Source organism: Chlamydotis macqueenii, chromosome 2 (genome assembly GCF_036417535.1).
Source record: "Chlamydotis macqueenii isolate bChlMac1 chromosome 2, bChlMac1.mat, whole genome shotgun sequence".
In the NCBI taxonomy this organism is placed as follows: Eukaryota; Metazoa; Chordata; class Aves; order Otidiformes; family Otididae; genus Chlamydotis; species Chlamydotis macqueenii.
In genome coordinates, this window is record NC_141557.1 from 139,149,626 (window position 1) to 139,177,492 (window position 27,867).

Genomic DNA, 27,867 nt, shown 5'->3' on the forward strand with positions numbered 1-27,867 from the left:
ATCAGGGCTTAAAAAGCTACCACAATATTATTTAGAGGAAGAAAAAGCATTAATTAAAATGTTTTTAATTCACGCTCAGTTTTCTATCTATTTCTTGCTTTCTGCGTAGAATCCAAGTGGTTTGCCATGGGTTTCTTGTCAGGGTGGGGGATTTGCTCTCCTTCACCAGGCCCTTTCTCCTTAGCACCGTTCGTTGGCTCTCCAGTGTCCATTGGAAGGAGTCAGATCTGTTATGTGCAGAACAGACGTGGGTTCAGCAGCCCTGCTCGCTTTGGTTCTGTAGGAAACTCACTCACGGAGCTGGGAGCATATCTGAACATAGGGTAGTGGTCTTTTACAGTTGTCTATATCATTTGTCACACCCTCATGCAGAAGCTTTTGAATGTACCCCATGTCTACAAGCTACGTCTGTCACAACAGCAAAAGAGTGCCATTCCTTCATTTCTGTCCTTCCACAAACCCTGGGGGCAGCATTTGTCTGGGGCTGAACGGCAAGTAGATTTGAGGGCAGAGGCAGATGGCCAGGCCACGGTGATGAAGGGTGGGAGGACAAGTGTGCCCAGCTCTCCATGTCCTGCTCCCTTCCCTGTGTCCTTCTCCCACAGCAGGAGAGACCCAGCTCTGTGATGTGGCTCTCACCTATCTGTGTCTGAGCTAGGATAAAAAATTCCGAAGAAATTCAGAAAACTTCAGTGGGTTCATTATTACCACTGGAAAGCCCCACAGCCTAAGTACTCAATTTTTTTTTTTTTTTCTCAGTAAAGCTAGCCGCATTATTGCCCAATAATGTGAAATCTGGAAAATGCAACCCTGCTATATTGCATGTAAGTGAAACTTTCTTAAAAAAAGCCCCTTGGGCCATTTTCCAGAGCACAGACTTTGGCACCGGAGTGGGCCCTGTAGCAGTGCACAGTGCTACCACCGAACCCGGGGAGCTGTGCCCCCTTCCCTCCCACCCCACAGCTCCCCAAAACACCCCAGCCACCCTCTCACTCTGATAGCACCCACCAAGTCTGGAAGTCTTAGAAGGACCAGGTTAGCTGGCTAAATTTGGAAAGTACTGCTCTGGAGGGCTTCATACATAAGTGCTAAAAATAGTAACACGGCAGAGGGAAGGGGCTCCTTGCGTTTACGACTCCAGCAGCGTTTCTGGTGGGAGCTGGTATCAGCAGAACCACCGTAGTTTCTCCAAGCTGACTGGCAACTCTTCAAACTAAAACGTGTTAAAAACTCCTTTCCATGTAGTACAAAAGGTTTATGCAGAGAGAGGTAATGAAAAACATGACCATCCTCATTACTTCTGGGAGAATGTGCTTGGAGCCATGGACATAAAACACGGATCCGGGATAGTGCACAAAGAATGGAAGCGTGGGTTTTTTAAAAAAAAGCAACTGAGGCTCTCGTGTCCTGAGAATCCCCCAGGTGCCACTCGTGGGTTCAGAAGCGCCGGGCAATCCCCTCCTCTCCCCACACAGGGCGCTTCCTCGGGACCGTGCCCACCCCGCAACCGCCCGCCGCGGAGCCCTTCCCGCCGCCCGGCTCCTCCCAAGATGGCGGCGGCCCCGCCCCGCGCGGGCGGTGTCCCTGAACCCGTCCCCCGGCGGCGGGGTGTATGACCGCGGCGGAGCGGGGAGAGTTGGTGGGGCTGGCAGCAGCCGGAGCGGAGCGGGCTGAGTGAGAAGCGCAGGTCTGGCCTCGTCTGTTCTCTCGGGTTTGGCAGAGGTTCGGTCCGCCGGGGTCGGTTGGGGAGGGAGAGGGGAAACTTTCCTCGCGGGGCCGTTCCCTGCCGGGGCTCCGGTCGCTTTTCCGCGGCCATGTTGGGAGCCGGGGGCTGCCTGGCGGGGAAGGAGCTTTCCCGGCGGGAGGCGGCGCCGGGCTCCGCTGGCGGCAGCCGCTGTGCAGGGCTGTCCCGCTGCGGGGCTGGGGCGCTCCCGACAGTTCGCGGGGCCACGGCCGCTTCTCGCCGGGAGGGAGGCGGCAGGGCGGGAAGGAGCTGGGGAGGAAAGGGACGGCAGCGGGCGCTGGCTTGTCCCAGGGCGCTGAGGGAGTTGCGGGGCCTCGCAAACGAGTTCGTCTTCGGGGAGGGGAGGGGGAAACAACAGCGGCGGCCCCGCGATGTTACATAAGTGCGTGAAACCGTGAAGCTCCCCTGTTCGTGACCGGCGGCGGGACGGGACGGGGCGTAGGGCGCTGCCTTCCCCGGCCGGGCCCCGCCGAGCAGCCCGCCGCCGCCCTCCCCGAGCCTTCCCCCGCCGCGGGGAAGCGCCGTGCCCGCCGTTTTAAACTCCTCGTCGTTCTCGGAGCGAGTCGCCCGAAGTCTTGATGCTGTGGTAAAAAAAAAAAAAAAAAAGGCAGTAGAACCGCGAGTGGTGCGGCTGCGAGCATAAGGTGCTATTTTTTTTTTTTCTGTGAAATTCGCATATTTTGGAGAGGAACGTGACTAGTCTGCTGAAGATATATGTGGCACATAAGCTGTTGTCTGAAAGCGGTTCAGGAAAAGGCAGCCACATGTTTATTCTCTCGCCTCATTTGAAATACTATGTGCATAGACACCAATGTTTATAAATGGCAAAACGGCTCATCACGGCAAGAAAGTGATGAGTGAGTCTGCTGAGCAGCGCGTCTTGGCATCGTCTCTGTCCTCGCTAAGAGAAACGGCTGTAGCTCAGGTTTCGACTTGAAGCATCAGTACAATGGTTGTTGATAACCAAAACGAGCTGCAATATTCTTAACCAGAGATTAAGAGGATTCCTTTGCCTGTATTTTGGTTGTATTGATGAGAATGGTTCCAGAAGCATCGTTAAGTCCTAACTCGGGCTGACTGGTGCCTGGAGTAGGTACTGTTGAGGTTGATGCTTATTTGACAAACACCTCATCCAAGGCTGTGGTGTGCCGAGTAGCTTAATTTCGACGAGGTTAATACAGTTGGCAAAGTGAGTCTAAAATCAAACCCACAACACTGGAATCGGTTTCAGAACCAAGATTGCTAGTTCCTCTTTCTATCCTAAAATAAAAATAAATACTCAGCTTTCACATTTTAAGACTTGTATATTGAATTATTTTAGGGCGGGCTGCCTGAAAGAAGGGAAGTATTTAAAGATGGCAATGTAATCAGTGCTGAGATGCTACAGATTGTTTACTTTGAATGCGCTCATTGAGATGCGTAAAGGAATCAGTTCTTGAGCTCAGAAGGCAATGTTTTTCTTTTAACCTGTATAATCTAAATAGTGTTGATTAATCAAGTGACAAGTAAGAATCCTTGTGTAGTTAAATGTCAGGTATGTCAGCTCAGATTGTTAACTAATGTTTTCCCAGTTGTATTAGGGCTGTGCTACTGTGCTGGTTTTGGCTGGGGTAGAGTTAATTTTCTTTGTAGTAGCTGGTATGGGGCTGTGTTTTGGATTTGTGCTGGAAACAGTGTTGATAACACAAGGATGTTTTAGTTACTGTTGAGCAGTGCTTGCACAGACAGGGCTTTTTCTGCATCTCACACCTGCCCGTCAGCAAGCAGGCTGGAGGTGTAAAAGAAGCTGGGAGGGGACACAGCTGGGACAGCTGACCCCAACAGACCAAATGGATATCCTATACTGTATGACACTGTAGAATGGTTTGGGTTGGAAGGGATCTTAAAGGTCACCTAGTTCCAACCCTCCTGCCATGGGCAGGAACACCTTCTGCTGGACCAGGTGGCTCAAAGCCCCATCCGTTGAACGTTTCCAGGGAAGGGGGATCCACAACTTCTCTGGGCAACCTGTCCCAATGCCTCACCACCCTCAGCATGTAGAGCTAGGGGAAGAAGAAAGAAGAGGGGGACATTCGGAGTGATGGTGTTTTCTCTTCCCAAGTAACCATTATGTGTGATGGAGCCCTACTTTCCTGGAGATGGCTGAATGCCTGCCTGTTGATGGGAAGCAGTGAATGAATTCTGTGTTTTGCTTTGCTTGCCTGCATGGCTTTTGCTGTACCTATTAAACCGTTTTTTATCTCAGCCCACAAGTTTTCGCGCTTTTACTCTTCTGATTCTTTCCCCATCCCACCAGAGGGAAGTGAGCGAGTGGCTGTGTGGTGCTTAGTTGCCAGTTGAGGTTAGACCACGACAGCTACTTAAGCTGAAAACGGCAGTGAAAGTGAAGCATTGTGAGCCTTGAGTCCCAGATTCTTACCTCTGAATGCAAATTGGCCGTGTGCCTTTCCGAGCATCTGTGAGTTTTACCCTGCAGAGGAAGAACAGAACCCTTAAATGCTAGCTGAAAACCTGTGAGTAGAAATTTGGAACTAGGGAAGCTACATCAGTTCCCTCTGTGATATCATCAAAAAAGAAATGGAGTAGTGTCTCTTCACCTAGAAGCAAGTCTTCATTAGAAGCAGTGATTAAATAATTATTTAGCAAGAACTGCATTCTGTTTCCCTTAAATTATCAGCTGAGACTTAACTCTGGTATTACGTGTCCCTGGATGAACAGAAGATCTACCTGTAACATACTGAAGCCTATTATTTTACAAAAATTATCAGTAAAATATTCAAACAGCATTGTGACGTGTAGGTTTCACCATTGTGGTTAATGGATTTGGGAAGGTTTAATCTCTCCTGAGTCAGTGCAGTAAAGAGATCAAACTGCAGTTTCGGATGAGGCATGATATGACAGCTTGGTGCATGTCGTTTGCCTTGCCAAGAGCCAAGTCAGGGCGATAAAGCCCCGCTGTCTGCAGGCAGGGTACAAACAGAAATAAGGAAACCCTAGCCTTAATGATATATAAGTTTCTTAGATGTTGGTAGGTAAGAAAGTTAAGAAACTTCTTGATTTGTGTATTAAGAAATTAAACCTTATTCTGAACCACTTCAAGTTCTTCTTTTTTTTTAATAATAGATGATGCTTGTATATGCATGTTTTATTACTTTCAAGGATGAATTGAGTAATTTGATGGAAATTTGATAATTGTGATTATTCTGAAAGAGCATAAATAAAGTGCAAAAATAGACTTTTGAAATAGAACCATGCATTTAAAACTTTCTCCCTATGCAGCAAATGTAAAGGTGACTTTTGTGGAATAAGTCTTGTTTTCATGATTTAACGGAGGACTTGTTTTTACAATTGAGGGGAGTGAAAAGCTACTCTGTAGATAGTATGGTAAGCATGTTCTACTACACCTAAAGATTATTTTAATGTGGTCATAAGCTATAAGATATGATGACAACTGTGTTAGCAAGTAGAGTCCTGCAGATTCTGAGCCAGATGAGTAGTCCTGTTGAAATAAGTAAGTCTGCTTGCGTGAGAAGTGGCTTGATTGAGAGTTGTAGACAAAGATTCTCCTTTTATGAAAATAAACATTGTTGTGCGTAAGTGTTATTGAACAGAAGTATACTTCATGTTTTTCAACCTGACACTTTAGTACTACATGGCCAAAAATGTACTTATGTGTTTACTTTGGTTTTTTAAAGTTCCATAAATAGGTAAGAGGTAAGAGTGCTACTGCCTTAGATGTAATGATGCCTTTTTTTTTTAATCTTTTTTAACCTACTTGTTATGATAAATAAGGATTTTAAGAATAATTTTGAAGACAGTGGCTTTTTTTTTTTTCTTTGCAGTGCTAGGTTTTACAACAAAACGATGTTAAGCATATTGTGTATGTAATATAGCAAGATTTTGGCATTTTCTGTAAGTGAAAAAGAGTTGGAAGTTAAGGATTTCAAATACAGGAATGTTTTCTCTACGCACCACACACCCGCCCCTCCCCGTTCCTGAGCGTAATAAGATGACATGGAAGCAGCTAGTTCCTGTGTTGAGATGCAATCTCTTGAGAAGTTGTACTGATTCAAACAGATACAAGGGGTTGCTAGATAATGATGTTTCTGATCTTTCTGTCAGCAGCTTTAGCTTTCATTAGATACTCTTATACCACAAACATATCATCTAGAGGTAACCGTTTTGCTTTTAAGTACTTAGTGTACTTAGTATGCCTTCTGCAAAAGGAAAAGTTACAGCGTGTTCTTTGATACTTGCATTTCTAAAGTGTACGTGTAATTTGTTAATGCAAATTAATATTAAAGAGTGTACTGTACACGCAGCTGTTCAGGTTGTCAGATAGCATCTTTTCGGAACAGTGAGCTGTGCAGGTTAACTTCAGTGCAACCTTTGTGCAGTTTTCAGAGTTTCCTGTAGATCGTGTCATCTTTGCTGCAGTAATAAGGGCCCGAGAGCAAAGGAAAATGGCCTGCTGGATCAGACTCTTGTGGACCATGAGCCCCTGTGGTATTCTGGACGCTGTTTATTGCACTCAGAGGACTGGATTGTGCAGAGTACTCTGATGTCTGTACTCCAAGTGCTTTCCATATAACTTTAAAATACATCAAACACATCTGACAAGCAGTAAAGCAGTAAAAGGGAAAAAGGCCAGTGAGTGCATTTCCCACGAAGGCCACCTACAGTAAGCTACTGTGATTACGGGGTTCTTTCAGGAAGTGCCTTTTTTTTTTTTTTTCTTCTTTCCTTCCCCTCCCCTTCTGCTTTAAATTTCTCCTGACTTAGCTGTTAGTACTTGAGAATGTAAAACTTAAAAACTTATAAGACTGATTTTCAGTGTACTTCTGTTCCAAAAGCTGTGTGTGACAGTGTTTTTCCCCACCCCGCCCCAATTCTGATCTAGGTTAGCAGCACATGGAGGCAAGTGAATTGCTCTTTTAACACACTGGTTACAGCTGAAAAGCAGGTTGCATAGAATTTATCGGTCTTCAATTTATGGTGTCATTGTTAAAGCTTTCCTTTTGGCTTTTGTCAATAGCTGTTGGGTGTCAGTTTTCTAGATCTTCACTGCTCACCTATATGTCACCAGACGGCAGCATTTGGTATAAAAAAGGGTTCAAGAAAGAGCAATTCAACGCTTGGCTTATGTATTTTAAATATGGCTGGATAAATAAATTTTAAATATTGCTGGGGGACGACAGTGACAGGTCCATGATTGCAGCACTTCACTGTTGTCAGGCTTCCCAAAAATTGCAGCATATGGTTTGATTCCAAGCCCCAAGCTGTGTTTCGACTGCCTGCAAGCCCTTGGTTTCTGCTGGGCTGGTGGTTTGCAGCCTGATGACAGCTCTGCTATGCGCATGGTTACTGCAGCTTGAGCTGTTTTTTGGTACCAATTTGAGCAACTTCTTTCAGGAAGTTTAAATGGTAGGAAGAAGAGTCCTTGCAGCCAGCCATAGTTGCCCTCAGTCTGTTCTTACTGGTGAACTAGCAGTAGAAATTGTTTGGCTTTTTTAAGAAGTTAAGCATTTTAAGGAACTTAAGTATGTCTGAATATTCTGATTTACCTACTGTAATACTGAAAATGTGCTGCAGCAGTGCTTTGTCTGATCCTGTTAGGTAGTCAGCAGCTGCCTGGTCTCCTGAAAGTATTTCTACAGTGTAATGTAGTATTGGGGTTGTCCTCTAAAGTGGAGATTTCATAACTTACTTGGGTCAAGAGAAGCAGAAAATGAAGGTGGTTGCAGCTGGTCAGAGAAGGCGTTTGAGTGGTTTTACTTGGCTTGTGTCTAGTTTAGTTTTGTGGAAATGCTTGGAATTACTGAGCTGGTAAAAGAAACCTCTTTGTTGTGCAGCTTCTTTTCCAGGATATCTGAATTTAAAGGACATGTGCATGTGGAAAATAATGAATATTGATATAATAAAAAATGAAATAATGATGATGTGATTATGCTGCTGTGCTTGTAAATTGTGAGGCTGCATGGAAACACTTTGTTCTGTTTTAAAACATGACTTTTGCTTTTAGGCAGACCTCTTGTGTTGCAGTAATTTGTAGGGAGTTCATGGCTCTTTCCTAGCTTTGACTACTTGGTAACTCTGTAGCTTGGTCATGCTATAATCAGTTACCTATAGTCTAGTCCTTGTTGGATTATTAGTAAAATTCAGTAACTTCTCTCATAATGGTAATAAAAGTAAACTAAAGAAAACTTAGAACAGAAAACGTATTTTTTCTTTTTATGCTACCTGCTTTAACTACCTGTGTATAGTAAAAAGACATAAACTAGTGAACAGTCAGGTGTATCACAGGTGTGCATTCGTGAAGAAAGGGAAAATAAAATTCTGTTAACTTGAAGCACATTTGAACATGTAGATGTTCTGGTCACTCTCAAGTGCTGAAACATGCAGATGTTCTGAAATCTAGGAGGTGCTATTTTTAGTGTATACTTGTATATAAGAGATACACATCAGAAATCCTTCTGTAAATGTTCTCCACTTGTAGGCTAAGGATGTTGCAAGAAGTGTGGTGGCCAATACTGTTTATTTCAGTCACTGAAGACCAAATCCTCTTTTTCACATTGACTGAGAGACAGTTTAGCTAGCTGTTAGCAAGTTGCCTCCATGTGCGCTCTAGATACAATAATCCATAACAAAACAAACCGCACAACCAATCTGGTTTTGAGAACTACTTGCAAGATGGATTTGGCAACACTTCTTGTAGAACAGCTGTATCTGGATCTGTTTTTTCTATACTAATGATGCTGTGTCCCCTCCCCAAAAGAATTTAAATAAGTCTGTCTATTTGAAGATTTAAAAGGTATGTTGATGCTGTGGGTTCTCCCTGTTGTGCTGGGTTAGCAAAACTTAAGGCAGGATCTAGCTTGCACTGAAATTGGTCAGATCCTTTTGATTGAGTTTTCATGTCCCTCATCCAATGTTGTGTGATAGTATTTGTGTATGTCAAGTTATTTGCTAGCCCAGATGGGTGTCCCAGTGCTGCGGAGAGGGACTGTCATCAGTTAAGCCCTTCCTTTGCAGGCAGCGTATCAGATGGGGAAAGGCACACCCAGCACCTCTCCAGGTAGCCTGGAAGGGAGGGGTAAGTCACTGCTGCCAAACTGGAAACTAACATTTTCTGGGAGAGACTCATCAAACAGCTAAACAATTGCAGTAGGGAAATATTAAATTGTAAACAGAAAAACATATTCCAGTGTTTGGTGTTGCAGCCTGTTCCAGTGATTACTTAGGCACTGGCCTGGCACGTGGGGTTCGTGTCTGCTGGAGCAGGATCCCAGGCTCCTGTCCTCTGCCCATGACTCTTTTGGCGTGTTTCTAAGATACTGGTCTGTTGTTGGCTGATGGCTTTTAGCTACTCACAGCTGTGCAGAACTTTGGCAGGAACTTGAAAATTTTTGGGCTAAAGATCTCACAGGACTTGGTTTTGAAACCCTATTCTGGTGCATGTTCCCGATATTTGGTTAAGATGAAAGATGCAGTTTGCTAGCACCAGAGCCTAAGCTACGCACTGCTAGTGCTCTTAAATACATGCAGATGGAAAGCTTAAATACTAGGGTATTTTCCTGTGATGGCAGAGGTTTGATCTGAATATTGGGCTTTTTCACTTAATTTTTTGTAGGTTAGTTTAAAAGAGCATGTGTGTTATATATATAAAATAAACTCTATATAGTTTTTGGTGTGTGTATGTAAATAAACATACAAAACTCAACTGATTTAATTATACCCGTTTCAGTATGCTGACAGCGTTTGATATGCCCATAGTTGCATGGGTCTTGCTTTCTGTGCTTTGACAGATGATTTTGTTGTTGAATTGGAAGCACTCTTCATGATGGGTCAGGCCTGCTTGTTCACCTCTGTTTGCAGAACTTGAGCTTTTAGGGTTGTGTGGCTCTGTGCTGTGCGGTTTTTTTGCTTTTAAAAAAATTGCTTTAATTCTAGCCATTACCTATTTTCCATGTGCACGTGCTGGCTACCTTCTCCTTTGCACCTTGAAAGGCCTTGAGAATTTTCCCATCTAAATGGCAGCAGTTCAGCTGGCAGAACCATGTCTCGCAAGAGCTGTTCAGAGCTGTGTAAGCCTGTATCAGTGCTTGGGGAGTGCTCAGCTCATCGTAGACAAGTAAGGACATGGAGATGAACCGAGCTTAAGAAATTTGTCCCTTTGTTGCTCCAACCCTTGACTACCAGGTGGGGGATGGAAAACTGTGTATTTCTTTCCAGCAGCAGCTCTGTCTCTATCATGCTGTGAGACAAAAGCAGTATTAGCTACCATGGTTTATTGTAAATAGAAGCCTGACAGTGGTAATAAGCAGATGATTTAATTAAAAAGCTGGATCTCTTACAAGAATGTTGCCCCTGGGCTTCTGCAGTGAAGTCTCTTTTCCCCTAAGAGGCATTCAGGGACTTTTTCCAATGAAACTGGGGGGAAAACACAACTACTTCAGTTGATCTAGGAGTCAGTTGAGGCTTTCCTGATCAGGTACTTTCCTATGGGATGAAATCTTCAACACTTGTTTGCATTTCCACCTTTCATATTTTCTGTTACTGCCAAGTGGGAGAAGGTCTTGAGAACAGCTTTGGAACTCAACAATTCTGGATTTTTGTCTGTCTTTAATGGGTGCCACATATTTCTTGCTTGGAGCAGAGGTGCTGGCCTTATGGCACGTGGCGTTGTGGCCAAGGCAGTCCTTCTCGCCCTTTGCTTTTGGCGGGCTGCGAACTGACTGAACTCATCTGATGGGACAGCCCATTTCTGCTTGCCTTTATTTTCCTCAGGTCTCCTCTATGATTATTTAGCATTATAACTCATATGGGACATGGGAGCTAGTCTTTCTGTAGACAAGCAGGTTAAACTGGTGTTCTCTTTCCAGATTAAGTCTATTGTCTTAAATACCAAACCTTGAGAGAAGCTAATGTGCAGAACTTGGATGGTTTTGCCTGCATACAGCAACTCAGGGAGTGTGTTAACTGTTCAGCAGAGTAGCTTGGATAGTAAAACAGCATTACTCTGCTCTTGCTCTGCTAATACATATGCTGCTTGGCAAAACCAGTAGTCTTTTGCTAAAAATAGCTTCCCGTACCCAAACGAGCTTCTGAGTGAGTTAGGGAATACAAGGTCATACATCTTGAAAGATCTACCTGGAAATGATCTTCATCCCCAAAATGAAGCTGGCCTTTCTAGGCATTCCTGGCTCAATTGGATAATGGCTATTGCAAATTTGAATAGTAGTGCTCTCACTGTGCAGGTTTGATTTTTTTTTTTTTTTTTTTTTTTTAAAATCCTTCATTTAGAATAATTTATGCTCTATGAGCAATTCTTACACAACCGGTCGATTAGAGGGAAATTACAATCCTTCCTTGGAAGTTGGAAATAAGAGAATACTAAAATTAACAGTAATGTATTGAAAGAATTGCTAAACTCTAAGAGGTTAGGCGGTTAAAATAGGGATTTCTACGTTGTACATTCAGGAAGGGTTTTAGTGGGACTAGGCATTGACAGTCATTTGCAGCAGTTTAAAAACAAAAACCAAAAAATCCATCAGAGTTGTTATGGCAATTAGAGGTTTATGATGACATTTAACTAGACAAATGCATGGGTTTGCTTTCATGTTTTATTTGGACACAACTAAATGCTGGACTGAGAAATAATCTCAAGATTTCTAAAGTATTGGCAAGGCAGAGTATTTACAGGTTGCACAGTGTGGAGTAATGTGGTTGCTGTTAACGTATTTCCATTATGGTTCTGTGAGTCTGTGGCCTATGCCAGAATGTTAGCCAACAGGTTGAGACAAATGAAAGATTAAGTACTCTTGTTTCATACTGGATATACCAGTAAGGGAGTGATTTAGCTCATCTGTGTTTCCACATGCTGCAGCCATTGCTCCACAGAATTGTGCAATGCAGGAAGCTATGTCTTCACAGTGGGGAAGAAAAAAGTTTAAAAATCGCATTAATGTTGAAAGCATTACACTGAGAATCATAGAAATAAGACTTGGGAGAGGTCCATAGTATCGTTAGCAGGTTGAGGGAGGTGATTTTGCCACTCTGCTCTGCTCTTTTGAGACCCCATCTGGAGTACTGTGTCTGGCTCTGGAGCCCCCAACATAAGGAGGACATGGACCTGTTGGAGAGGGTGCAGAGGAGGGGGCCACGAAGATGATCAGAGGGCTGGAGCACCTCTCCTATGAGAACAGGCTGAGAGAGTTGGGGCTGTTCAGCCTGGAGAAAACTCCAGGGAGATCTTACAGTGGCCTTTTGATACTTAAAGGGGACCTATAAGAAAAATAGGGACACACTTTTTAGCAGGGCCTGTTGTGATAGGACAAGAGGTGATGGTTTTGAAAGAGTTTCAAGGTGGTAGATTCAGACTAGATATAAAGAAGAAATTTTTTACAATGAGGGTGGTGGAACACTGGCACAGGTTGCCCAGAGAGGTGGTGGATGCCCCATCCCTGAAAACATTCAAGGCCAGGTTAGATGAGGCTCTGAGCAACCTGATCTGGTTGGAGATGTCCCTGCTCCTTGCAGTGAGTATCGGACTAGATGACCTTTAAAGGCCACTTCCAACCCAAACCATTTTATGAGTCTGTGATCATCTGTTCCACTTTCCTGTGGTATGGATTAATGCTTACACTGTTTTTTTTTCTATAGCGTTTGGATGAAAATGTCACAAGCATCTTTGCTTCCTTAAAGCAATACAAAGCAGCCTTAATATTGCTACCATTCTTTTCTGGTGTTCTATCTTGCTGCTTTTTTGACTTTTTTGAATGTAAATAATTACTGAGGTTGTGAAAAATAATGCAAAGAGTCAATAGCATACATTGTCTTATGGAAAAGGTGTGAATTTTTTTTTTTTTTTTTTTTTTTTTTTTTTTCTGTAAATCAAGTCAGAGTTTCTGTCCTGCTGCCAATACCTTTCTACCTTTCTGAATTGCAGCGATTAGTCAGAAGTCATTCTGGATAAAGACTGTGTTGAAGAAGTTCAGAGGGATCTTATTGCCTCCTTTCCTGCTGTCTTCTCTACCTTGGTGTAGTCTCTTTAATCTCGTGGTACTTGTTCTTTCTTTGCAGTATCGTAATGTAGCTTTTTGTCATACTTGATATTAATATTTTTCAGATATTATCAGGTTATCCTTTGCATCCTTACCAGTTGATTACAGTAGTGATAGCAAGACAATTTAAATACAACAGTTTCGGGAATACTTTTATGAGGAGAATTATTAGAAGGCTGTATTTCTCTTTCTATAGTTGTTATGTTACGTTTTAAACAGCATCCAGGACAGCTAGCTCCGGCATAGTACAGGCATTTAGTTGTTACTGTCACGTCAGCTTTTAGCAGTGGTAAAGACTTCTAGAAGTGTTTATTGTACTTGTATCTCCTCTCAACATAATAATTTTTTTTTGTGAAATTTTTTAAAATTTTACTTAACTTTATGGTCAAATTGATCTTTGTAGTATTTTATAAAAAGCAACTGACAAATAATAGAAATATATGATGAATATTTTTAAAAACTGAAGTTAGTTGTTATACGTGTATTTAAGTACCTGTAAAATATAGAATGAAGTATTAATTAATTCATAAATGGGTTAATGGATACTTAAAACTTAATTTTCCTCATTATTTTATTCTGCATACTGAATTACAGAAATAAAGTTTAATAAAATACCTTTTGCTGGTTTTTCTATATCATCTTTAATCCAGCTCTTGTTATTACCTTTATGTGTCTTGACAGGTAGTGCTGACTTGTGCATGAACGCTTGGATTCTGATTACAACTAATTGGATCTAAGTGCATAGAAAGCTTAATTTTTGCCAACAAAGATGACACAGTGAATCATTCAGGACAAGGGATGGTATCATTCTTCTCTGTATGTATTAAGAGGCTCTGTAGGAGGTGGAACTAGTGAGGCCAAAGTAAGATTTAAAATTTATGCCGATTTCTCTTCTGATCTGTCTCAGAAACTTAGACTATCTGCTGTGCACTTGTTTAGTTCAGCAATTTTACACACTAAAACTATTTGTAAAGAATCATAGAATCATAGAATTGATGTTTTCTTAAACAAGTTGCACTTCAGAAACTTACACTGTGTTTTACTTGGCAGTGGTGCAAAAAGTCAAGTTCTTAAGAGCAATATGTCTAATATTAATAGATATTAGAGTACTGTATTACAGTACTGAGATGCCTTCATAGCTGAAAGTTTATCTACAAAAAATAGTAATATTACCCTTTCAGACAGAGCTTTGAATCAGAGGGATGCATGAGGGTTCTGAGTACCTTCATTGTTTGTTTGTTCAACTGTAAGTCAAATTAGCGTGTCTTCCTTGCATAGGCAAAGTGCAAGAGGAAAGCTGAACAAGTCTGATGTGATAATATAATGTATAACAATGATTTGAAACCTGTTACTAAAAAAAGCCAACAGCCCGTAACTATGTACTAAGTGACTGATTCTGCCTGATGAACTCTTCTTAAGGAGGATGTGATATTTTTCCTCTATAGATCCAAAAGACAAACCAGTCATTTAATGCACATTAGATAACTGGTCTGCAGATAGTCCTTGTCTGCCTTAGGTTTACAGTTTACTTGTTTCTGTCTTGTAAAAGTTTTATTGATCTTCTGTACCTTTTATGTATCTTTAATTTGTGTGATTAAGTATAATAAACCAGGATTCAGTTCTATTTGATATCTCTGTTTTATTCGGAGCCTTTGAGTTTTGGAGTCAGACATGATAAAACCTTAAACTTTTGCTTTTTGTTAAGTCACTCTAAACAGAAACTTTTATTATAAAACACGTATGTTACCCTTAGGCAAAAAGGAAAATGGGCTAGTTTGAATATACGTGGTGGAACATAGTTGCTGATGTTGTCTGTGCAAATGCAGGTGTGAGAACAAGGCTGTGTATGACAAGTGGATGATTATTTAGAAGTTTATTGAATGGCAGGGTGTAATGTGCTTTCATTTGGATCTGCTATTTCTACTTTGTCTTTCTTCATTCTTTTCCTTTTGTATTCCTATGTTTCTGAGTCTTCTCTTTTCTATTCTTTACACTCGCTTCACTGCAGCAATATCTAGATTTCATTTCATCCATTCTAGTGGTGTGATCAGATACTGTGGTTAGTGGATTTTTTTTTTAATTTGACTTGTGTTACTGACTCTGGCTTAGAAACACCCAGGATCTGCTGCTCTTCTAGGACTGGATGGGCATCTGTGTAGTTAGTTTTGAGCTCTTTTACTCTTTCCAGCATCTTTAATTAAATACACTTTTTTTTTTCTCTTTAAAGGTGTCACCTTAACTGTGAATGAATGTAGTAATGAATGAGCTGCCTGCATCCTGATACCATGGCTCTGAGAAATCTAGAATGCTTGATTTGTACTAATGCAGTGTGTGAAATGTAATTATTAACAGCTGTGATGGTTTAGCCCAAATCACCACACAGTTTCTCGCTCACTCTCCCCCTCCCCAGGGGGATGGGGGAGAGAACTGGGAAGGAAGGAGAACTCGTGGGTTGAGATGAAGACAATTTACTAAAATAAAAGGGAAAACTACAATGATAACAGAATATAAGGATATTAAAAAATATACAAAGTGAACAATATGTGTTTTCTCACCACCCGATGTCCCAATGACCGATACAGCCCGTCCCGAGCAGCGATCACGGAAACAAACCCGAGCAGCAAGCAAAGGAGCAAAAGGGAGCCAGCAAGGTAGGGGGAACGATGCCAGCAAAAACAAGCAGGAAGGATGGATGCCAGGAAGGCAGATACCCACCCTCGCCTGCCCCCACTTATATACTGAGCATGACGTTTATGGCATGGAATACTCTCTTTGGCCAGTTTGGATCAATTATGCTGTCTGTCTTTCTCCCAGCTTCCTGCATCTGCAAATTAGCGAGACTTGGAAAGCAGGACGGTGTCCTTGGTCTCATTCACAACAACTGGTATCATCAGGGTGTTTATGAACATTCTTCACACACAAAATCCAAAACATACCAGCTACTGAGAGGAAAAATTAACTCCATCCCTGCCAAAACCAGGACAACAGCCTAATTGCTAATTGTAAAGATGATGATTGATGAACTGGTAATTATGGCAAGGCCAGGTAGCATTTTCCTCCCTTGAAGAAGTGTTGAAGAAAAATAATGCTGAAAATCAGATGCTTATTAGTCAATGCTTGTTAGGAGGGACTACGTACTAGGCAAAACTTATTCTTACCCAGGACAGAAGGTAATGGAGCACTGCTGGTTCTGCTGTATTGCTGAAGAAACTTGTGAACTCAGGTTGTGTCCCTGTCCTACATACCTCTTGTACCTGGTCTGCAGTCTAAAGGGAGTGCTAGTTGTGATGACAGTATGCACTGAGCTGGCATGAGGAAATATTTTTGTGCTGAGCTGTATGCAGTCTGCATCACTATGCCATAATAGCTTTTTAAATCTCATTTCTCCTTTCCAGCATCTTTGTTATCCATGGTTCTGCTCTGTGGTGATAGTGCCACAGTGGTCATGTACTAGTAGAAAACCTTTTCTGGCTGTGTTGAATTAGATGTAGCTATGTCAGTCAGAGTTGTTGTCTTTTTAGTTGACTCCATGTGTCTGTCTTCAGCTACAGCTGTTCTTCTGTCCAGTTTAGTCTGGCCACTGTCAAGAGCACAGCTAGCATGTAAAATAAACATTCTCCTATTTTAAATAAGACCTGTAGAAGCATTCAGTTCTGGGAGATCATTGGTTTGGTCACCAGGATACAGTGGCAGAAAGAAGCAATTATGCGGGAAGGGACTTGTTAGTGCATAGCAACCCTAATAGAATTATTTTCCTGCTGCAATAGTCTGAAATGTTAATAACTGTAGTAAATACGTGACTTCCTCAACATGGGTTGTGTTTTAGGCAGGTGGGTAACTTGGTAATTCTTCAAAGTTTTCAGTAACATCTACGTTTGCTCAGTTTTAATATGACTGTTATCACCAGCAGGATACAAGTGTAAAACAGGAGGGAAATAGGGGGGCAATAACAGAATTGCTAAACTCTAACAGAATTGCTATTTCTGTAGAAGCTTCTTGTGCATAAAAGCAGAAAGTAGAAATAGTGTCAAAGACAGTTCTGCATATGGTAGAAGAGCTGGGGCTTTCTGTGTCATGAAATACTTTGTCACCTTTAAATATGTATTATGTTACAGAGATGAAAACTTTTGCCCAGCATCTTCATTGTGAAATGGGCTTACTGAGAGCATATGTGTGAGTAGGAGGATAAACTGAAGGTATTGCAGCATTTTAGGAGTTGAGATTCATTTATTCGGAAAAGCTGCTAAACCCTGCTCATGGTGCAGCTCTCTGTAGGTAATTTTTCTTACAAGGTCATCTGTTTATTTTGGTGGTGTTTTGACTAGCAGCTAGTACTACACTGCAGTCTGGACACAGAAAATGAATCTGATGTGATGGACTGGTGGTCCTTACAAACAAATGGAGGAGTCCTTGCCTAAGGGCCTGGAAATCTTCAGAGTTTTTATGCAAAAGTAGTGTGAAACTGGAGTCAAATGTGATAAAGTCTGAATAACTAGGTTTGAGGTTTTTGATTTCATAGCATCCATAAACCAAGATACGCCCACTCTTCCCTTAAGTGGAGCTGTCTAGGCTGTCTTTTTTTTAAGCCCATGGTTCTGCTTTACTCCTCACTTGCTTTGGGGAAGATTTATGGCATGTTTTCAGCAGTTTGCCATCACTCAAGAATTGCTGTGTTTGATCAGATCTTGACATTCTGCATCTTGAGGACAGTAATCCAGTTTTTGCTTGTTATAGTGGCCAACAGCAGAAACTTCAGAAGAAAGTGTTAGCTGTCAGATCACACTCCCAGTTCCAGAGTGTGATCTGTTATCTTTTACGATATATCTGAATATGCTTTAAGAAAAAGATTGTTGTAATTTTTAGGACTGGTAATTGATAACCTTGCATAGCTTTTCGGGCTGTGACACCTTGGGGTTAAAAGTTCCTTTGTGTGTCAAGAGAATCTTTTAATTTAACATCTCCTTGGTCTGTGTGCTCATGAGAAGGGGGTACACCTCTTCTATGAACTTTAGCTCCTATGACTTAGGGATGGCTTCTGTTTTGTATTCCTGGTCTATTTTTTTCCATATTTCATTACTATTTGTAAACACGATACTTTCCAGGTAGTTTCTAATTATCTGTTTCTGAACTTTATTCTTTTCTCAGAAAAGGCTAGTGAAGGTGAATGAGCATTAGCATGCGTAGGATTTCAGATGGACTTTTTAGTTCTTTAAAAACTTATGAGAAAAATGTCAGAGTACTTATTTTTAAAAGTCTAATCTATTTGTGTGGGAAAATACAATTCATGCCCTGGAAAGGTGGAATAATCCATCAGCAGTCTCTGGCTTTTACTACCTTAATTGAGGCTAGTAGGTGAAAATTTCTTTACATTATAGACAAAAGTTTCAATCTATGAGAGTTGCGATTATCTTGTCTTTCCTAATAGTCCTTAACTTGCCCCTTTAAGTCCAGTAAGTGATTATTTTCACAACAAGCTGAAAGTACAGTCTTCAGCACAATTTCTGGAGTCATGTGTCTTGGTTTCAAGCCATGATGATCGTTAAATGATCCTGTTAAAGTTGTTTTGTCTTAAGTCATCCTAGAGAACAGTTAATTAAAACCTTTAGCCTTTTCTCCTCCTATTTTCTTCTCCCAGTGACTTGTATTTTGAAAGATTTTGTGGTGACCTTGAACTAAGTTTACTGTTTATTGGCAGGGAGTGCAGAGCGCGCTGAGTTGGAGCTGTGGAGCAGTGAGTACTTCCTACAGATCACTGTAGCTTCACACCAAGAGCTTGCTTCACTGAAACTCATGAATATGATTATAGGTTGGTGGTTTTTTTTGAGGAGATTCCCTTTTGTGGACTAGCAAAAGCATTTAACTTGCTGTAATTTGCAGATAATTTATATAAAAGTGTAAGCTTAGATGTAGTGCATATTTATTCGTACCTGTAGAAAAGTGTACTCTTCTGGTTTGTCCCCTTTGCACTCTGATTTCCTTCCCCCCTTCACAGGGAACATGGAATTACTAAATAACTTTAGACTGACTGTGTCAGTAACTCCTTGCTTTCTAAGTCCAAAGTGGCTTTTGGTTCAGCTTTGGCACTTGCAAAGGCTGTTCATTGCTAGTATGTTGTTAGATGGGAATGGTTATTTGTTAGGTAATGGCAGTTAACCCTCATGCCAAGTCCTGGACTTTGGCAACCAGGCACCTGAATTTGACTTTTTGAGCCTAGGACTACAGCAAGTGCATGTCAAAAAGTTCCTAGTTTCTCTTGCATTCCCTCCTTAGTACTTTCTCCTTGGTAGACAGAGAGATAATAATTGGGACAAGCCAATGGCATTTCTGTGGAGTGGCAGTTCTGTGTTAGGCAAAGCTGTAATAGAAGCAAAGCTGATTACTTACCCAGAAAGCTCACTCCCAAGTGCCAGTGTTGAGACTCCTTGCCATGTGGTAATAGGTAGTTGGAAGGTGTATATTTAAAAAAAAAAAAAAAATGGAAGGAAATAAGAGGTGGCTAGGTCTCAATGTTGAATAAAACATGTAAAGGTGAGTATTGTGTGTCCCCATATGTATAAGTTAGTACTGGAGCTTAGAATGCTTGAAAGAAATGTCTTTTGAAAGGTATATTTTGGATATGCTTGTATAGTCATGGTATTAAAAAAAAAAAAAAGCTGATGTACTTGGAGTCTTCTGCTGTCCTCTGGGAAAAAAATGGAAATACTGCAATTCTTCTGTTTACTGCTCAGTCTAAGCCAATGTGCTTTCTATGCAGGGCACTGCCTAAACACCTCCCTTCCCATCCCTCCATTGTCTCCCGGCTCTGCAGCTATCCTGCCAGCCTGAGCTCTAAGACTCTCCAGTTTGATCTCAACTTGATCACCCCTGACCTAGTTCACTGTGTAGCTGTGGTAATGGCACAAGGGAGCAGGGGGAGGGACAGCATAAATTTGGTATCACCACAGAAGGAAACAAAGCAGAACCATATCAGCTAAGTTTGGTGTTGCATAAGGATTTAGGGATTTAGTACAGTGTTCACTTGTGGGCATCTTTTAAATGGAATGATGAACAAAGCTTTCAGAACCTTGACAGGAGTAATGATTCAGAAAAATAGGGCTGGTGAAGGAGATTGAAATAACAGGGGTATTTAGATTGTGGGGTTTTTTTTCCTTCCACTTGGACTCCCAGTCTTCTCTCTAGAGAAAAGATAAGTGATAAGCGTTTCAGTCCTCAGAAAGCTTAATAAAGAAGGTAGTGATGGTTATTCTTATTGCAGAACGAAAAGAAATTTTTGGTTTGCAGCAAAGATGCCAAGCTTACTGTTAAGAAAATACTCTCTAACTGATCAAATCAGGGGCCACTGGACAGGGTAATGGAGGAGGTCAACCTTTTTTTCTTTGATACCTGGTGGAAATAGCATAGATGAACCTGCTTGTGTGCCTTGATGCAGCACAATTAAATATCTTTAACCCTTTTTAATAAGGCTGTTTGTGCTTTGTCTTGACCTTCTGCAGATCAAAATAATTTCAGATTGGTGGCTTTGTAATTCCACTAACCATAAAACTAGTTAACGTAATACTCACATATTGTAACTAATGCTGTAAGGCATGTAAAGAAAATTCAAAAGTAGTACTGAGTAATATCTTTAATAGATTTTTCTGTCTTCAGTGTCAGACTTTGATACAACATGATGTCATATGCAGACCTTAAAAAAGGTCAGTTTAGTTAAATCTGAGCAAGCCCATTTGTCAAACTACTTTAGTGTAGAACTATAAACTCTAAAAGCAGTAACATTTAGGTTTTTTTTCTGTAATTCACACTTAACATTGGGCATGTGGATTTGTCATCATGGGTAACATACTTATTTAGATGAGGCCTGATGAGAGTTTTTTCTGCCACCAAATTTCTATGAAGAAGTTTAATCTCTATTTTGTAAGGAAGTATCTGAGCTTTGATTCGTAGGAAGAAGACAGGGTGGATCAGGTTATGGCAGAGCGAGAGTCTGAGCAACATTAAGTCTGAGCATTGCTTCAGCCCTCTTTCATCTCTGTGACAGGCTGATGCTGTATTTGATGGCAGGCAGTGTAGATATAAAACAAAAGGTAGGTGAACATAGAGGACTTCCCGAACTGGGATCGTGTTGGTAGACACTGGAGCCTATGCTGGCTGTCTCACTGCTCTGTCAAGCACAGGGTTCAGGTTCATGGCTGTACTCAGGAGGAGCTTGAGGGAGCAGATCTGGATCAGACTGGCAGGAGTTTCCTTTGCCTGACTTCTGCCTGGGAAGCTCTGGGTGGATGATAGGCTGAAGAGTGGTTTGCTGAGGTATGAATGACTATAGTGACTTCTTATTTTCAGTTCCCTGTTGGATGCCTTAGGAATCTTACACTTGCTTGGGGAAGGATGAGGGGTGGTTTTAATTTGTAATTGGAACATATGTACTCTCTAGTTTATCAGCACTTCCTGAAATATGAAGCCTTCCTGTGTAAACTTTCAGCCAGTGCAGGTCACTCACTTTCTTTCAGGAGCAGTTGCAAGCTGTGTGACTTGTCCTCTGTGCTGGTCTGCTTGTGTACATCGCCTGATCACGATGGATGCAGATGTGGTTTGAGCAGGCAAGGAGCAAGGGACTGTGAGGCTCCTGCAAAAAAAAAAAAAAGCAGCAGCAAGCAGGCAATGGGTCACCAGCCATGACTTGCTCCCTGCTCCTGGCTCAGGAGTTTGTTGTGAGAGCAGGTGGTGGGGAGTGCAAGTTGTAGCCTGTATAAAGTGTTTCTAGTAGGTAGATTCATGGTTTTGGCCCAAGAGTTAAGGTTTACATACTGAAAAAGAGCAATATTGAGCTTGGGTATGGTAGTGTCCTATGTGAACATCAGTGTTATATATATATATATTTTTTTTTTTTTGTCCTGTTAATACTAATGAGTCTCCAAGCCCTCTGATCAGTTAAGTTGATGTTTCTGTCAGTATTAGAATTTGGAACGATGGATGATACTTTCTTTTGCCATTCAGAGAGCAGGTGCAGGAGGATATACAGAGAAATATGAGCATTAAACCAGGATGCAGTAGCCTTACTAGAGGGGAAGCTGTTTAGTCTGTTGCACTCAAGAGCAGTGCTGTCAGTGCTATCTCTGTAATAAAGATAGCTGTCAGCTGGGTGGAACATTTTTGCTTTAAAAAAAAAAAGGACTAATCGGTTGCTAAAAATTCTTAGGTGTTAATACTTATTTAAATCTAGCCCAAGTTGGTGCCTCTAAGCCAGCAGGTTCCGTTAGCTATTTTAAGAAGTGTGGGGTTGATACCTTCCTCGGAGAAGGCTGCTGTTGAATCAGCCCTGTTCTAACAAAACTTTTCTTTTTCTAATTTTAGGCTACTTGTGAAAGATGGTGGATCGCTTGGCAAACAGTGAGGCAAATACTAGAAGAATAAGTATAGTGGAAAACTGCTTTGGAGCAGCTGGTCAACCTTTGACTATTCCTGGTCGTGTTCTGATCGGGGAGGGAGTACTAACGAAGCTGTGTAGGAAGAAGCCCAAAGCGAGGCAGTTCTTCTTGTTCAATGACATTCTTGTTTATGGTAACATTGTCATCCAGAAGAAGAAATACAATAAACAGCACATAATCCCTCTGGAAAACGTCACTATTGATTCCATCCAGGATGAGGGAGACTTACGGAATGGGTGGCTTATCAAGACACCGACAAAGTCTTTCGCGGTTTACGCTGCAACTGCTACAGAGAAGTCTGAGTGGATGAACCACATAAATAAGTGTGTTTCTGATTTGCTTTCCAAGAGCGGGAAGACTCCTAGCAATGAACATGCAGCTGTCTGGGTACCAGACTCGGAAGCCACTGTGTGCATGCGTTGTCAGAAAGCAAAATTTACGCCTGTCAACCGTCGTCACCACTGTCGCAAGTGTGGCTTTGTTGTGTGTGGGCCTTGCTCTGAAAAGAGATTTCTTCTCCCGAGCCAGTCTTCCAAGCCTGTGCGAATTTGCGACTTCTGCTATGATCTTCTTTCTACCGGGGAGATGACTGCTTGTCAGTCCACTAGATCAGACTCCTACAGCCAGTCACCTAAACCATCTTTAAATGATGTATCTGATGATGATGACGATGAAGACAGTAGTGATTAAGGACCAAATGTTTTTTTTTCCATGTGTTGCAATTTGTGTTTCAAACCATATGGAGCTGCTTTTGGGGAAGTCTATAGTGAGGTTCCTCAGAAAAATCCTGTTCTAGCCATAAACTATGCCTGAATATCTTCAATTGCAATGTGCCTCGGTCTATGAATTCTCTAGACAATAGTTTTTTCACTCCTCTGCAGGGATAGACTGTTGCAAATGTTATCAGAATATTTTCCAACTTCTTATACTTGAGTTGTGTCTAGTTTAGACTTTTGTGGAAGATTGGAGAATAAAATGTACTTTCTTAATTTAATAACCCATACTTCTTAGTGCTTCACATTGATATGTTGTCACTTGGGTTTTTTTGGATGTGGGGAGGAAAACTAAGCATGCATGGAACAGTGATGTTTTGGTTAGTCCCTTAGACCATCTTGTTTTTTAACCGTAGTGTATAATAAGTTGAAATGTGACATAACTTACAAACTTATATGTCACAAAACTTGGAAACTGTCTTGTTTTCCCCTTATTTATGACTTCCTATGCCAAGCAGTGCCTTGTACCAATTGTGCTGATTCAGGAAGAAACAAACTTACTCTGTCTTATCTGTGGTTTTTGATGCTGGTATCTGAGAGATTGTTGGTGCTATTGAAAATAACTGCTGTGTTCAAAGGGGAGCTTTGACAAGGTCATAACTGTATCCCGCGTTGAGTGATGGAGACCCAAATCACGTGTCCTCACTTGTGCAGGCAGACTTGAAGACTCCGCAGATTCCCGCAGGCTTCAGTGGGGTTGTCCTTTCAGGAGTTGCATTGCAGGTCGGGGTCTTCAGATGAGAAGCTTAGAGTGACTCTTCACGGGGATTTAGAAATTGTTCTGAAAAGAAACAAGTATAAGTTTCAAATTTGGTAAATGCATACTGAAATTTTAGTGGGACGATAAGTTGTTCGTTTGGCTGTGATAGCCTGTATATTTTTGGAAATACTTCCCGAAAAACAACACTAAATTGTTTTATAAAACATTAGTAAGAGGGCTATTTGTTTGGGGTTTCTTTTCCCCCCAGGAGCTTTCTTGGCTTGTTCAAAAATAACCTCAGATTTTGAGCAAACAGCCTGCAAATATCCTTTATGAAATTGGTTTTCCTTTTTACACAGCTGACCTCAGGATAAATGTGAGATGCAAGTTATGTCGTTCTAAATGTATACCCGGGACCAAGGAAGATGTATTTAAGAACTATAATGAAATAGTCAGTGCAGAAAATGTCTCTACCGTAGTATTAATTTTTACTTTTAACAAGTTCTTGAATACAGGAGTGTCATGTTCCTATATAAATGTAAAAGTTAGACTTGCAAAGACATGTTAAACCCCTAAATGCTGTGTTTCTGTATTTTTATAATAGTAGCATCAATTTTGAAGCAGAAAAACCTCTTTGAAATAGTTGTATGAATATAGTAGCAACTGACTTTATAGAAAAAAATGTTAAAGTTTTGTATCTCTTTAAATGACAATTTCTGCACTGTTTGCCTTGGTTGGCAATAATTGGGTTAAATATTTATTGAATAAACAATCAATGCTGCATATTGCACTACTGTCCCGTTCTGTATGCTGTAAATGCCAGTCATAATTTTTAAAATAAGAATTAGCAGAGCACTTCAAAGCCGTAGCCCTCCATGAGATTTCTCGTAGCTAAAGATGCACTTAGCATCTTTAGGGAGGCACTCTGTCTACAGTACATTGCTTCGGGTGAAAATAGCGTTAATATTTTTAGCTTGGGCAATTTCTAAAGATAAGGTTTTTTAAAAGCATGGAGAGTATTTGATCTACTTTGAAATAAACATTAAAAGGGGAAAACACTTTCTGATGGAGACTAGGGGCCAGGAAGATTCTGTAAAATTGCCAGATAAGCAATAAGCAATTTTGTATACTCAAAGACTGGCTGAAATCGGTAGTAACATATACTTTACTCCTTGAAAGATGGGGAAATTATGACCTGCAGCAGGGGAAAACAGGCTATTCTGAGAAGGCACTTCTGGTTAATAGTGCTTACTTCTTATACCTCTCAATATTTATATTTCAGGAATAGAGACTTGTCAGCTTCAGTTTTTCTACAGAATCAAAGTACAATCTCCCCTGAATATACAGTCTCATGACTAATAATAATCTTCTTCCTGATGCAATTGTTTCCTCTTTCTCTAGCTGTCAAATATTAACTTGTCTTGTTAAAGAGTCCATCTCTTTGTGTGCTTTTCCCTGTGTTTCTATACGTTGTGCTTGCTTTTCAGCACTTTTTAGGAGCTGGGAAAAGGGTTGCTGAGAGTTAGATCACATCCTGTATTTTGCAGAATGTTTTTGTACCTACTTCAAATATCTTTTTATCTGTGAATGAAACTTGCACTGTGCTGCACTGATCCCTGAAGCTGTAACCAAACCAATGTGCGTGTGGGATTTTTCATCTGAAATTGATGTGTATGGTCCAAACTTTTTAACAAAGCATTAAGAAAAAAAAAAAAAAACCTATTTTGTGGTAATTCTCCTATCCCTCAGTGGTATTTCTTTAAAACTTTACAAAGTGGATTTAACATTGACTTCTCTTGTACTTAAAAATTCCTGAAAGGGCTCATTTTGTACTTTGTAATCTTGTTCTGTCAAATTATTTTATTTACAAATATATGGTATAGCTTCAAGCCTATGTGTTTAATTTTCTTTAACTGTGGGTCTTCAAGGGTGACAGAAAATAGGGCGGCTGCTTTTTATTTTGACAAGTATTTCAGTGGCAAGTTTATTCACTTATGTCAGGAGGGATTAATAAACTGGGAGTGTACGCATACAGGAGGAGATTTAAGACTGAAGGGCAAGTAAATGTAGTAATGGATTTAGGAAAAAAAAAGTATGCAATTGAGTAACTGTATAAAACAAGGATGGCCAAGCATGTTGCAAAGTTGGCTTTTGTTGGACCAGTGGCAGTTGAGCCACTGGAAGGGGCTGGAGGACCCCCATGTGCGGCAAGCCTTGGCTCTGGGCCCCATTGAACCACTGCTGGGGATGAGGCTGCTCACGGTATCAAACTGGAGAGTAATTTGGTGCTTTTCCTGGAGCTTCTGCGCTCCTGAGGTCTTAAAATATGGTCAATCTCTATACATTTTATGTACTTTTTTTTGTTTGTGGTAGTCTTAACCTGGTCTTTTTTTTTAATAATCTTTTCAAATCCAATGGAATGAAAGCAGCAGCTGTGCCTGCAGTGTCTTTCTTGCAAAGCTCTGCAGTCAGCTTCAGTGTTGTTGGAGGTGCTGTATTGAAGAAATAACTTCTTTGCTTTGGCTGAGTTCACATTTTGCACGCTCCTTGTGGGTACTTCATAGTTAGTTTGTTTGGAAGTACTAAAGGAAAGTGAAAAGTCTCTCTTCTGAAGGCTTTAATTGAAACTTATTCATTTTAGCCTCTGCACCTAAACTGCCATTGTTACCTTAAGATAAATTAGACTGTTTTCCTTTCAGGGTTGATGTAGCTGAACTTCCGGTAGCTAATGAGTAATCTGTGAGGATCAAGCGCTGTTACTCAGTTTAAAATAAAGTTTAAAAAAAAATGGGCAAGTGAATTAATGAGGCTTGAGTTTGCGGCTGAGCTTTTACGGTCTCTTCTTTAGCAGGCAGATTATGAAAATGACATGCAGAAGCCTTGTATTTATGTGGGGCTTTCCCCATGGGGGATACACTTTAGCTGATCTCTTAATGCAAATGAAACAGTTGTTATCATTGTTGCTGGTTAATGTTTAAATGGAAGCAGATTATGGATAGTATTATTGTGATTTTTGTATTTTCCTGTAACTTCCCTAAAATGATAGAAGAATGCCTGGTTCTGTTAGCAGATAATGCTGGAATAAAGTCAGAGTACTGATTTTATTTTATTTTATTTTCTCAGTAGCAAATGATTGTAGTAAATATTAGAAAGTATCTTGGCTGTTTACTGCCTTTCATCTGATGAAATCCGAGCTGCTTGTTTGTGCCTGCAGCCGGTCTCTTGCCAGTGCTGGCTCCTGTGACTCATTGGGTTGCTGGAGCTCTCGCCAGGAAGAATCTCTGCTCTGTTCCCTTGCTGTGCTTGAGTTTGGAGCTGCCAGGGAGTGCAGCACAGCAACGATGTGTCTGCTGTGCAGTGATAGACAGCTCTGCTGTACTGCATGTATCTGAAAATACTCTTCCATCAAGAATAAGAAGTATGAATCTTGATGTTCAGACTGGAGATTTGTTGTTTTCTAAATTATTTTTTAATTGTCTATAAAATACTACCTGTGCCCAGAGTAAAAATCACAACACTTCAACTGCACTTGGACACATTTAGGATTAAAAAATAACAATGTAAATTGATTTAATTGACAGTGAAATAATCTGCTATGGAGCAGGAGGCATTTCAGGGTCACTTAGTGCATCTAACTGTTGTTTAGCCTGCCTAAGTGGAATATCTTTCTGTTGGGATAAGTTTTAAATTTATGAGACTTGCAGTTACTTGTATCTAGTATTTTAAGAAACACTGTCTCAGGTTAATTTCTACAAGCACAAAAAGCTACCAAATAACAGCAGCAGCAAAACCTAAGGTGATGCAAAGAGGCCTGATTCCACCTCCCCTGTTCTGGGTCATTCCCAGTTACACAGAGAGTAACTGGATTAAATGGTAAGAACATATCTAAAAGAAACCTTTAGAAATCCTTTTACGCACGATGATGCCCCTGTGCTGGTAGTGTTCAGGCAGAGAGCAAGAGCTCATTTCATTCAGATGAATGATTGTGTTCTGAAGCATAACACTAATGAGTTCAAGGACTTTAATCTTTCAACAGTCAGATCTTCAAGAGCATCTGTTGACCTTCCTTATGTAGTCTTTTTTGCTGATGTAAAGTAGATGTGGTCAGCTCTATGGCAGGTGTGAGCGGCTTGTTGGCAATTCATTTTAGCTTCTGGCTAGACTT

The 27,867-nt window shown here is 41.0% G+C and overlaps 1 protein-coding gene across 3 annotated transcripts; it reads left to right on the forward strand.

Annotated features, from left to right (window-relative positions):
* The first annotated feature begins 1,575 nt into the window (after nt 1–1,575).
* On the forward strand, nt 1,576–25,591 carry PLEKHF2 (pleckstrin homology and FYVE domain containing 2). 3 transcript variants are annotated; one of them, XM_086741028.1, is made up of 2 exons: nt 1,576–1,687; nt 22,156–25,591. In XM_086741028.1, exon 2 carries the CDS (start codon nt 22,170–22,172, stop codon nt 22,917–22,919), a length of 750 nt encoding a protein of 249 aa, XP_086597154.1. In that variant the 5' UTR covers nt 1,576–1,687; nt 22,156–22,169; the 3' UTR covers nt 22,920–25,591. The 3 variants fall into 3 exon arrangements, with proteins under 3 accessions (XP_086597154.1, XP_086597155.1, XP_086597156.1); XM_086741029.1 differs by lacking the exon at nt 1,576–1,687 and adding an exon at nt 2,363–2,388; XM_086741030.1 differs by lacking the exon at nt 1,576–1,687 and adding an exon at nt 8,802–8,837.
* The last annotated feature ends 2,276 nt before the right edge of the window (nt 25,592–27,867 follow it).